Source organism: Anastrepha obliqua, chromosome 1, assembly GCF_027943255.1.
Source record: "Anastrepha obliqua isolate idAnaObli1 chromosome 1, idAnaObli1_1.0, whole genome shotgun sequence".
Taxonomy (NCBI): domain Eukaryota; kingdom Metazoa; phylum Arthropoda; class Insecta; order Diptera; family Tephritidae; genus Anastrepha; species Anastrepha obliqua.
The window spans coordinates 159,479,154-159,492,447 of NC_072892.1; the positions used below are offsets into that span (position 1 = coordinate 159,479,154).

General features: G+C 37.5%; 1 protein-coding gene across 2 annotated transcripts in view; it reads right to left on the reverse strand.

Annotated features, from left to right (window-relative positions):
* The window catches only part of LOC129239011 (dedicator of cytokinesis protein 3), a 166,696-nt gene that overhangs the window by 75,607 nt on the left and 77,795 nt on the right, over positions 1–13,294 (reverse strand). For both annotated transcript variants that reach the window (XM_054874283.1, XM_054874275.1), the window contains exons 2-3: positions 5,041–5,282; positions 2,589–2,737 (exon numbers count right to left, since the gene is read on the reverse strand). In XM_054874283.1, the coding sequence (XP_054730258.1) occupies positions 2,589–2,737; positions 5,041–5,282 (391 nt within the window). The remainder of the gene's footprint in view (positions 1–2,588; positions 2,738–5,040; positions 5,283–13,294) is intronic.

Sequence of the window (13,294 nt, forward strand, 5' to 3'; positions counted from 1 at the left end):
GTTAAGTCCCGTAATTTAGGCGGATTAGGAGAAGTTTCGATGGCAACACTGCCGAAAAAGGATTAATACGTATTGTGAATGAATGAATAGTCAAACTTTTAAAGAGAAGAAAAGAAAGGTGAAAGTGCTCCTTGAATCTGGCGTTGTCCATTCTATGCATGTCATACTCCCAAAATGTACCATTGCGGTCCTTCATGAATATATAATATGAATTACAACCCTATAAATTGTGTGATATCAAACTTACAGTTTTCCAGATTTCTCGCTGAGATTCTTGTTTGCTAAGATAGTACGGATGAAATGCTAGTTTATACTAAACGTTCGAAATTATAATAATTGTTTTGATATTTCGGAGGAATTTTCTTTAAATAAATAATTATTTCTTAGTATCAGCGCAGCTAATACCCGTATTTGTTGCCTGCGTCCATCTTTTACTGACAAAACTATCCAATAAGCAAATCAGCTGTTCACTAATCCGCGTAACAACCTTTTGTCACACTACGATTTTGGTCAGATTAATTGCCCGGATTAACTCCAATGTCTGTCAATGCTATTAAATATTTACGCGAAGTTCACCTTCGTCACGATAGTCAAAAACACAAAGACCAAAGACAAAGCTTTCTTGCGCACTAACCGTAATCCGCACCTCCAACTGTATTTTTTACTAAACTTTTATTATATCCCTTTTGGAAAGGGTCAAGAATGTTTATTTAGGTAGGAGTTAGAGGGTTAAAATTTACGACCTGAGAGAAATTATATTTGAAGTCGTTTCATACATAATATTTTCAATAAACTCTTGGCACTTTCGATTCAAATTTTAAAACCTTGGCCGTTACTGTCTTCAGCAAAGTTGATTATCTTTCGTAATTATTGGGCTTTTTTCATTTTGAGTGCAATCCATTGCTGCCCAGAGCGCTATTAGGTTAAGGAGGTTAGCTTCTGGAGGCAGTCTCCTGAATGATATGGTAGCATTTTGAGGCAGATTACTCCTTCGTTCTCTGTAATTCGTACGGATCTCTCCATCTGCAAACTGGGTTTTGAGGGTTGTCCTAGAGCCCTCATTCCAAGCAGGTTAAATTGGAAGGTGCGGACAGTCTGTATGGACATAGGTACCTCTGTTTTGATCGACGAATTCAAGATGGAATCTGGTCAGTCCCCTTTAAACTGCCGAATTCCAGTAGTGTTTTTCAAGCAGAGGTCTTCGCGATTCTGCATGCAAAATGCTTAGGAATCGCTGTTGGAAGGCAGATATAAATATCTTTTCCGATAGTCAAGCTGCGTTTAAGGCCTCATCATTATGGTGGAACTCTCTTCTGGTCAACTACTATAAGGAGGAGGGAGATCAAACGCCTCGAACGGGCAAGAAACATTTCTCTTGTCTGGGTTCCAGGGCATAGGACATAAAGGGAAGATGATATTGCCGACGAGCTCGCCAGATAGGGGTCTACAGAAACGCTTTCAGTTGTCCCCATCTCAGACATCCGTGTCTCCTGGACAATTGTTAAAGGGAAACTGCACAATTTCTTTCATAAAAAACGCAAGCTAGATAGATTTTAAGTGGTCAAATAAGAGCTACGGTCACGGCAAAATCCTGGCTGGCACTTCGGAGGTTTCCCGTTTACACTTGTTCACGACGTTCACGACCCTCCTACCCTCAAAGGAAGAGTGGGCACGGGACGATGTAAGACAGGGCGAGTCTCTCCATGTATACACAGATGGCACAAAGCTCGGGGGCAGAGTGAGCGGAGGTGTATACTCTGAGCATCTGGGGATTTATTTCAGTTTTCGGCTCACCGACTACTATAGTGTCTTTCAGGCTGAAATGATGGCAATAATGAAAGCCGCGACACTGGTACAGTGTGATGCGACATGGAAATGATATCTACATTTTCACTGATAGCCAGGCGGCGATAAAATGCCTCACAAAACAGTCGATAACCTCCAAGATAGCGATGAAATGCCGCACATGTCTTAACGAGGTGGCTGACTCATTTCGCTTAAGGATAATATGGGTTTCTGACCATCGTGACATTGAGGGTAACTGCAGAGCCGATGAACTAGCGGATGAACTCGGGTGAGCACTGAGGTGATCGCAACTCATGCAGAGAAGCTTCGAAATGCGTACAACCCCCATTGCAAAAGCTTTAGGGAGACTGTTGGGCGCTTTCTTTGCAAATGTCCGAGTGTGATGACTAGGCTTAGTGTGCCTTTTGGAGATAGCCTGAGGTAGTTCTCCAGCCTAGATCCCTTTTCTCTCATGAACTACATCAATGGCCCTGTATTGTTGTAGATAATTTTGTAGTGTTGTTTGTTTTGTAGTGTACCCGTGATGCTCTTGCCATCTAGCCTACCATTTAGATATAATTGTTGCACTGTGCAATTGAGATATTCACTGAAAACAAAAAATTGCGCGATTTTTATTAAGCGAATTATTCTTTAAAATTTTCATTAAAAATGCACACGTCATATAAAATTCTTTTCAACTCGAACTTGGCGCCACTTTGCCCTCCTTATTTTATTATTAAAAAAACAAAAACACCCTTTGTTAGGTATTTCAATACATGCACACCAATCAAAAATTCACTCACCGATTTCCCCAATCGATGCGCGATACAACCAATGTTTGCAATTCCAGTGTTTGATCCTGCGTCAGCGTGGCACCCAACAGTTCGCGACGACAATCCAGAATTGACAGCATCACCTTACGCAGTGTGTGAAATTTATACGTTTCGCGATCCTTTAGCCGCAGTAATAACGAAATAAATTAGATATGAAAATATTAAATAAAAAATATATGAATCTATATTATATAATTATGGCATATCTGTGGACTTTTAACAGCATAACTTAAGTGGGCTTTGCACTTTTTACCTATGAAGGACTGAATTTAATTGCTAAGTTCTTAAGAAATATTTCAACTAAATCTTTTCATAACTTTGTTGTTTTTTTTCATTGAAAAAATTAAAATTATTTTTGTTAAAGTTCACGAATCAAAACCTGCTAAAATCAGATACCACGACGTTCAATAATGTGTGTGACTGACACATAGATGGCGGCACTAGTACTAAATCAATATTTTTTCGAAAGTTGGCAACCTTTTTAGGCTTACTGTCAAAATCATATGTTAATCCGACCATTTGTTTATAAGTTACAGTGATTTAAGTAACGCTACTTTTGAGTTTTAAACAAAAATGAATTCAAAGCAATTCCGTGTGCTGATTTATCATTGTTTTTTAATGAAAACAAAAATACTGTTCAATGCCAGGAATGGCTTGAAAAACATTATTCGGACTCTGCTCCATCAAAAAGAAGCATTTGTTATTGGTATGCCGAATTCAAACGTGGTCGTACAGACACCGATGACATTCCATCTACTGGAAGACCAAATGACGCTGTTATTCCGGAAAACGTTGAAAAAACACTGAAAATCATTATGTCCGACCGTAAAGTGAAAGTGAGGGAGATTGCTGACATTCTAAAGATATCAGCAGGCAGTGTACACACCATAATACACGAACATTTGGGTATGAAAAAGGTGTTTTCCAAATGGGTGCCGCGTTTGCTCACACCGGAGCAAAAACAACAACGAATCGATGATTCAAAGAGCTGTTTGGACATGTTTACGCGCAATAAGTCGGAGTTTTTGCATCGGTACATCACAATGGATGAAACATGGATCCACCATTTCACTCCAGAGTCAAATCGGCAGTCTGCTGAGTGGCATGCAGCCGATGAAAGCCGCCCAAAGCGACCAAAGACGCAGCAGTCGGCTGGCAAGATTATGGCGTCTGTATTTTGGGATACGCATGGAATAATATTCATGGGCAGACCATCAACAGCGACAACTACATAGCGTTAGTGGAGCGTTTGAAAGACGAAATCGCAAAGAAACGGCCTCATATGGCGAAGAAAAAAGTTTTGTTCCACCAAAACAATGCACCGTGTCATAAATCAATGGAAAGGACGGCAAAATTGAACGAATTGGGTTTCGAATTGCTTCCCCATCCACCGTATTCTCCAGATTTGGCCCCCAGCGACTACTGGCTCTTCGCAGACCTCAAAAAGATGCTCCGTGGTAAGAGATTTGGCTCAAATGATGAAGTAATCGCCGAAACTGAGGCCTATTTTGAAGGCAAAGTAAAATCGTTTTACAAACGCGGTATCGAAAGATTGGAAAAGCGTTGGAATGATTGTATCTCCCTAAAGGGGGTAGTATGGTATTTTTTTTTTTTAATTATTCTATAACACCTTAAGATTATTGTGTGAAAGTTTGAAGTGCATTAGAGTAAAATTGACAAAGACACAAAGGATTAAGTATCTACCTCTCCAACCGGATTTCACGCTGCCGAAAATCTTTAAACGCGTTTTTCTCACACTTGCCTTTTTTACGGTCGGTGTCCACTGTAGATTCATATCTACTGCACCGATTCTTTTCAAATTTGGTTTTTTTGTTTCTTTACTTTATTCACGAGGTAATGACGTCGAGTTTTTTTTTTTTTAAATTTTGTCATATTTTAAAACAACAAAGTTTTCAAGTTTTTTTTATGAAAAATCGGTGTTTTGACTTCAAAGCGCTTTAAAAAATTAAAAAAAAAAAAAAATTCGACGTTGTTACCTGCGAAACTTTATTAGCTGATGAAATCAATTTGGTTTTTTGATTTTAGTTGATCCAGTAATGAGTTCTGAGGGACACCGCAATAAAACTTTTTTATTAGACGTCCGCGAAGATTCGCTGCCACCAACTCATTTCTTCATAAAAATCAATGAAAATTTCACACAATATTCTTTAAATATGACTTTATAATGAAGTAATTTGAAAATTTTGAATAAATCAACTGTGTCGACAAAAAAAATTTCGAAAAATATGCTTGTTTTACACCGAATTAACCATACTACCCCCTAAAAGGGGACTATGTTGATGAATAAAAACGAATTTTGGCAAAAAAATGTGTTTTAATTAATTAGTCACACACATTATTGAACGAAGAAGTTGCTTTGTCAAAAACTGGCGGATATTTTATTTCTTTCAATTATACAAACCACGTAAAGTTTCTTCCATATTTCGGACCATTCGCGCAGCACTTGCGTACACTCGGCGACAACTGGATCAATCTTCGATAGATCTTTGATGTGTATATAGGTTTTGGGAAAGATACCGACTGCACGTGACTTGCGCGCACATGTGCCGCGATACCAATTTGTGCATTCCTCCAGTATTTCGACGGAGTCGCCCACATCGAGCGGAAGACCGTAGCGGACATCACCATGCCAGTTGTGAATGGCTGTAAGAAGAAAAAAGGAGAATTTATTTAGAAACAAAAGAAGGGAAAAACACGATTTAAATACTTCATTTGTTTAAAATAATAGGAATTTGTACTATTAAAATTATTTATATTTAATTATTATTTTTGTTTTTTAACTCAATCTCTTAGCCTCAAAATGAAATTAAAAATAGAACCGGAGTTATGAATTTTTGCAAATCCAAGCTAAAAATCAAGAAATCCTTAAAATTTGTATCGCGAAGTACGAAAGCTACCGTTTAACAGGGTCGCCATTGCAACACTTCGCGTGATGAGCTATAATTCGATATTTTGTTCGAAAAGTTTGGTATTTGTTAGCATAAATTTATATATTATATAAAATTTTCATTTATTATACAAGCTTTTTTTGTTCTTTTTGCAGAGAGTTGAAGAGTTCATCTCGTCCAAAAGATGGAATTAGCTCGCGAAAATTTTCGTGCGATGACGTATTACGATTTTCAACGTGGATTACCGAGACAGAACTCCATTGATCAACTTACTTCGACATTTAGCGTTGAAGCACTAACCTTAGTCACTGAAATGGAACTAAGGCGCTAGTACAGTGAGTTCTAATGTGGCCGTCGATCTTTACAGAATGAATTACGTAAAGGCCGTCCAAAACCGGTTGTAGTGCCAGAAAATATCGTGTGCCAATTGATAACGCAAGATCAACATGTGACATACGCGAGAAAGACGCATCCTTGGAACTAGCAAATATTTAATATTTCGTGAGAATTTGGTCATCACGAATATTTGCTTTCGTTGAATGCCGTGTAATTTGATAAAAAATAAAATAAATAATTGGCGCGTACATTTCTGTTAAAGTGTTTGGTCGAGCCCCTACTCCTATTTGGAGGGACCTATAGTTTCAAGCCGACATCGAACGGCAAATGGTTTTTATGAGCAGTTTTTTTCATCCCAGAAATACATTTGGAGGTTTGCCATTGCTTGCCGAGGGGCAATCGCTGATAGAAAAAAAGTATTTTTATGAGCCAATATTTTTTTATAGCCAAAATTTTTTGCACGGAGATTCGAACCTACGCACTGCCGAATGGTAGTCACGTACCAAACATTCGACTACGGTGGCCGCATAATTTGATAATCTCCCGAAAGAACACCCGTGTGGTTTGTTGTAAGGATATACTGAAGAAATTCAGCCGCGGTCCAAGACAAGTTGTTCGCGGATAAAGCACCTTAAAGCATTCAATTCTGAGTGATGTATAATCTGTTGTTTGTTAGAAGTTTTCGGAAAATTGAGGAAAATCGCCGAAGACGAATCATTCTTCACCAAGATAATGCGAGTTTTCACGCATCGCCATACACAAGAGAGTTTCTGAGCCCTCAAAAGATCGATTTAATGAGCCATCCGACGTACATCTCTAATTTGGAACCTAATGACATCTTTTTGTTAGCAAACATAAAAGAGAAATTGCAAGGCCTTAAGCTCTTAAGCCTTTAAATTGATTGTTTTGAAGGTATCCACTAGTAAGTGGCGTAAGCGCGCTTTTAGAAGCCATGTGAGAACTAATTATCAGGCTCCACAGTAAATAAGAGTACCTAACATATGGGCTGAAAACAAAGGGCCTAACACAGAAAACAGGTTTTTTTTTTTTAAATTAGCTTTATTATTATTTTTCTAACATTTCAATACCACTTTTGTAGAACGATTTATTCTTTGCCTTAAAATAGGCCTCAGTTTGAGCGATAACCTCTTCATTCGAGCGAAATTTCTTACCGGCGAACATTTTTTTAGGTCTGCGAACAGCCAGTAGTAACTGGGAGTCAAATCTGGTGAATACGGTGGATGTGAGGGCAATTCGAAGTTCAATTTATGTAGTTTTGACATGATTTTGATTGGCTTGTTACAGGGTACGTTGTCTTGTTCTTGGACAACTGTGAGTAAAAGCGGCACCCATTTTGAACAGAGCTTTCTCATAGTCAAATGCTCATGCAATATAAAGCCAACCCGTAGATATTTCTACGATGTCAGCTAACTCACGGAACTTCAGTTTTCGATCATTCGAAACGTTTTTGTAGATTTTTTTGATGATGTCCGGTGTTACCGCCTCATTTGGACGTCCACTGCGGTGCCCATCATTGGTTCTACAACGACGTTTAAAGTTAGAAGTCAGCAACCCCCACTTTATTGTTGCTTCTGATGGAGGGGAGTCCGCAGAACACTTTTCAAGCCATTGCTTTGCTTGAACGATACTTTTTCCCCATCAAGAAGCAGTGCAAAATTAAAACACGAAATTCCTTTTGATCCATTTTTTTGGAAAATAACAAAAATAGCATCACTCTTAGCACGATAACTCAGGAACTAATGAATGGAATATCATGAAATTTTAGCAGCATTTTCAAGTCTTTTTAAGGTTAGTACTAACTGAAAAAGAGGTGAATGCTATAAAACTAGTGCCATCTATGTGTTAAGCCCAGAACTTTTCAGCCTATGTGTTGCCTAAAGCACCTGTACGGAAGCCTTTATACAGTTAGTAACAGAAGTAAGTATACACCGGATACGTTCTCAATTTTCCTCCAAGCGTTTCTTTTCTTAAGTTATAACAAAATTGTGTTTTATTTACATGAATGAAATACAAAAATCATATTTAATTCAAATAGTGACACAATTTTAAAAAGGAACAAAATTATAGCTTTTTATATTAAACTTTATGAAAATTCATGTCTCAAAAGTAGGTATACAGTTTATCATATTATTAATTTGTGAAATCAAAAACATAATTAAAATCAAATCCTAGTATTTGGTAGGATAACCATTAGACTTTACAATCGCTTTAAGTCGTGATGGCATTGATTTCACCAAGTTTTCAGTTAGAGCTAGTGGTATTTTATTCTATTCCTCTTGAAGGAGGTTTTTCAGTTGGTCCTTATTTCTAATCGGATTTTTACCTATTTGCCGCTTTAAATGTTCGATTGGGTTGGTATCCGGGGACTGTGGCGGTGTTTTCAGCTGTTTTCGCACATTGTATAACAGCCAATCTCGTACACTGTTGGATGTGGCTTGGGGTCATTATTCTGCTGGAAGATAAACGTTCCTCCAAGGCGCAATTTCGTAGCACTTTCTTTTTATTTTTCAAAATATTTAAATAACCATATCGGTCCATAATATTTTCGATAAATACCAAGTTTCCAACCCCGTTCGCAGCCATACGTCCCCAAACCATCACAGAGCCTCCCGCCATGCTTCACAGTGCCGGTCATATTGTTTGGATCCAATTCCGCGTTAACTTTTCTCCAAACTTTTTCACGGCCATCAGATCCACAGATACTGAACTTACACTCATCAGAAAATATGACTTGATTCCAAAACGTTTGGTCATATTTTTCATGACCTTTTGCGAATGAAATCCGTTTACTCCGATTGACACTACTCACGAAGGGCTTTTTCCTAACATTGCGCCCATGATAACCCGGCCTATGCAAAACCCGGCGAATAGTTTGGGTGCTAAATTGTTTTCCAGTCTCATTTTCAACTTCAGATTTCAATTTGGGGGCACTTATTTTGGGGTTTGTCCTGATTTTCCGTACGACTAAGTTTTTTTCTCTGGGACTTAAGAGCGGCGGACGCTCACAACGCTCTTTATTAGTGGTGTTTCCCGCACTTTTATATTTATTCACAAACTTTTGAACTGTAGCAAAACTCCTATCTATCAAACAACCGATTTCTCGCAATGATTTATGTTCCTTCATAAAATCATCAGAAAGTTCTTTCCTCTTGGTGGCCTTACTAAAAATGTCGCAAAAATTAATACAAAACGTACTTCCCTAAATGTTTATACTCACTTTAATTATTTCCTTTTAATAGCTTTACCTTTTTTAATCAATACGTAAAAATAAATGTTATGCTAACTGAACAATCGTTTGCTGTATACTAACTTTTGTGACGTAAATTTCGCTGGTATCAAAGACTAAGCAAACCGTGGATAACGGTACCTAAAATTTACAGCTAAATTAAGGCGCATATGAAAGCTTATCCCAGTACACAATTACAACGCATAAAATATTTTGATTACATATTAAGGAAAGCGTTGGCGTAAAACAATTCCATAAATCAGGCTGCTGTATACTTATTTATGTTACTAACTGTATGTATGGAAAAGAATTGCTTAACATCTCATCGAAAAAAAAATGTCAAAAATCAACGAGAATTTCGAGCTACTTGAAACTTCCACTTTATTACATTTAGGAGGGAGCTTGGTTTATAAGATCAAAAAAATCAATTTTTTTTTCGTTTTAAGCGATTCCTAATATATTTCAGAATATTCACACAAAGTTACAGAGCCTAATTCTCAATATTTCCGTAGATACAAAGCCAAAGGTAGGCGAGCGTTAGGTAGTTACGCTGTGACCGGACAGCTATAGTACAAACTTTATCCTTTTTTCTCGACTTTTCATTTTTATGATTTCTTTGAATTGGCGTACATGAATGAAAAAAAACTAATGAACCTTTTGAAATGAATCATAGCTTGTTCCCTTCAGTATTAAATTCTCTTCTATTTGAACTAACAAAATAGATTAAACAAAATTTTTCAAGATTTTTATACCAAGTCTAAGTGAGTTTTTTTTTTATAGAAAGGCATTTTTTTCTTTAAAACCTCCAAAGAGTTGAAATTTTGGAGTTTCTCTCAGTTTTCTTAGTTCATCTAGAATAAAAAATCATGATAATTAGAAATCCATTTGAATTTTTTGTTTTAGATAATAATTACGAGCTGTATCTTGTACGCCAGTTGGAAACTTCAGCGTTGCAGCGCTCTACTAATTTCTATGTTAAATATTTTTTTCAACTTATTTTAACCAGTACAAAATTTTTTTATACTTTTAAAATGTTCATTAAAAGATAGAAAAAATTTTGCAGTGCTAAATTAATTCTTTCCTTAAAAAAAAAATCGCAAAGAGATGCAATTTTTAGACCTCAAAACCAGGCTCCCCCTTTAATACTCGTATAGAATGGGCTATAATATAAAACTGCATACCAAAAAAATCGAAATAAAAATTTTTAAATTTTTATGTCGTTTCTTTAATATTTGTTACATTTTTGGGAGTTTTGCACAAAGTTTAAAGCTTTGAGTTATATGATCTTGATTGCATATTGCACGAAACGTTTATAAAACATAAAAAAATTCTGCCACTTGATATTTCGTCGCGCTACTATTATTTTGTCCACAGGTGTAGATACTTATATTCATTATATTCATGAAAATCAGCACGGTGAATTGTGAAATCTCATAACTCTTACGTTGCCATTTTATTGTACCGCTTTTGCTTCATAAAATATATACATACTTATATACGTACATACATACATACATACATACATACGCACATAGCAACTTATTTTATTTAGTAAGTAGTGAGCCTGTAATTGTAATTAAGGTTCAACGATCCGATAAAATAAACGCGCATTAACTATATAACATTTGCATTCTGCATGAATGAAGCTGTAAGTATGTATGTATGTGTGTATGTATGCATTTATACTTGTATGTATGTGCAAAATCAATGTGATTGGTGGCAGCTTAGTCATGGCAATAGGTTCAAAGTGCGCAAAATGCAAAACAGCCGCTGGGAAAAATCGAGGTGCTCATGTATTGTTTTTGTATACAAATGCATATGGTTGTGTTATCAGCTTTGAACGTGTGAGTAAGCATTGACATTGACTTTGCTATTTCTCTAGCGAAACTAAACAATTGGCTAGCAAGAAGTGAAATGATAGAAACGCAGTCAAATGTGATGCGCATAGAATTAATCAAAAACAATACAAATGAATTAGGTTGTTCACGTAAGGCCGGCTATGGAGTCACGCGGTTATATCAGCAACACCAAAAAATTGTTGAAAATAACCAACTATGACCAAACAAAGGCTAATTTATTAAAGGTGGTATCCAAGGATAACGAAATACAAGGTTGCTCATCTGAATTTGCCGTTTCGTCAGAGCCCATGAACAAACAAACAAAAGGGAGGAGAATTACTTGCTTGTGAAGAGAAAGAGTAAGCGAAAGGAATGATAGCAACTAAACACAAGAAATTATACGCACACACACATACTTTCTTGCCACGGCGTTATCCGTATAAAAACGCAAAACAAAACTGCATTTGGAGGGTTTATACTCATTTGTGCCTTAACAATTTAATACGCGGCATTATTTACGTTTTTATTAGTTTGATTAGTTTAAATCTCATAAATCATATTATTACCAAGCCATTCACTTAATTTTCACAAACATGTAATTTCTCCTCCTTTTGTTAGTTTTGTATTGTCAAAATCGCGCAAAATAAAGTAACTGTTTTGGGAAGACGCCACCTATAGTACTCAATTCGCCTTGGCTGTCAACACTGAGGGGAAGACGCCACCTATAGTACTCAATTCGCCTTGGCTGTCAACACAATAAGGCGAATTCATTCTTTGATTTCTACTCTGCAGTTGAACATCCCGGTCTGGCCAGACTTTTTCGATTTTCAACGTGAATTTAACATATTTCTATTAAAGCTAATGACTTGAGCTTCCAAGTAGTTTCCTAAAATTAAATTTTCTATCGATTTATGGATATAATCTTTTAAAAAGGTTCTTGGAACAGAACGAAAAAGGGCCAGACTCGGTTGCCCAACAGAAGGTTTTAAAAAAGGTGTCCAACAGAGGATTAAATGAATTCCAGCAGAATAGTTCCGTGTTGGCAGCACTGGTGGTCTGGTCAGGGTGGTCCATTTGGTGTTTTGTTTTAACTCAGAAGAATAAACAAAAATCAATTTTTTTGCTATTTAGAAGAACATGGCACACGATTTCATTCATGTGGCTACCCCAGCTGGCTGTACAGTAACGCATCCTGTTAACCTAGTTTTCCAAGACCTTAATGACTCCATATTGTTGTTGTTGTTATTGTTGTGACAGTTCACTAGGCTCTGCCAGTTCGGTATAGTCACCGATCGTCGTCGTCTAACTCACATAACGCCTAGGAAACGTGTTATTTCGACAGGTTGGATCCAAAGGGAGTCGATTCTGGATAGATAGGAGCTTCACCTGCTACAATATTCAGACCATTAGATTAGATTTTCTACGAGGTCTGCACTTGAACCTCATTGTCTTTTGTGCCCAGTTCCCTTTTTAAATGCAGGATAGAGCTGGATTCGATTGAGCGTGTGTGTCTTTCTTCTGGCTGCAGTTGATCGAGATGTCTCAACTTTCTTCGCGCTATAGCTTTGGAATCTCCTGGGATTGGTCGCATAAACTACAAGTATCAGTAGACCATATTCCGATCATGTGCTGATATCTACATAGTCTGTAGTGGCCTGTGACAATATCCGTGAGCATTCTCAGCTTATGCTTTGGTAGGTTTATGTGTCTTTTAAACCTCTTTTGGTTGTATCCTCCCAGTGAGGATTTCGCCTAGGGGACCCCCATAGTTAAGTGCCAGCAAACTCTCTTAGCCCTAGCTCTTCACTCCTAAGCTTCTCCTTGATGGTGTGTTGTCCCTTGGCAAAGAAGGGCTTGGATTCTATTTATGGCGAGGCTGCAGCCAATGTGGCCGCTATTTCGTTCCCAGTTATACCCCTGTGTCCTGTGACCCAAATTATGTAGCCGGATGCGATTGTACGTTCCTAAAAGATTCAGTTTGTCGATACACTCAAGGACCAGTGAGGACTTAATCTCACAGGATGATAGAGCCTTGAGTCTCGCCTGACTGCCGCTCAGAATGGTAATTCGCTCATTCCGGATAGTTCTGTCTATGCCTTCTGCGGTCTTCGAACCATCTGTGTACCAGTGCAGGGTATACTCCTGGAGTTTCCTTTCAAATGCAGGCATACTCCAGTTTAACTTATCGTCCAGTTCAATTCTGAACTTCTTTTCGATTTGATGACTTTGGTGATATCATCTCTGGGTAAAGTGGAAGCTGCAGCGTCAGCAATTCCATGTTTTTACATGATATCGCTTTTCCTCTCCCGAGGCCTTCCACGGTAGTATTCAACAGGCTACGTTTGA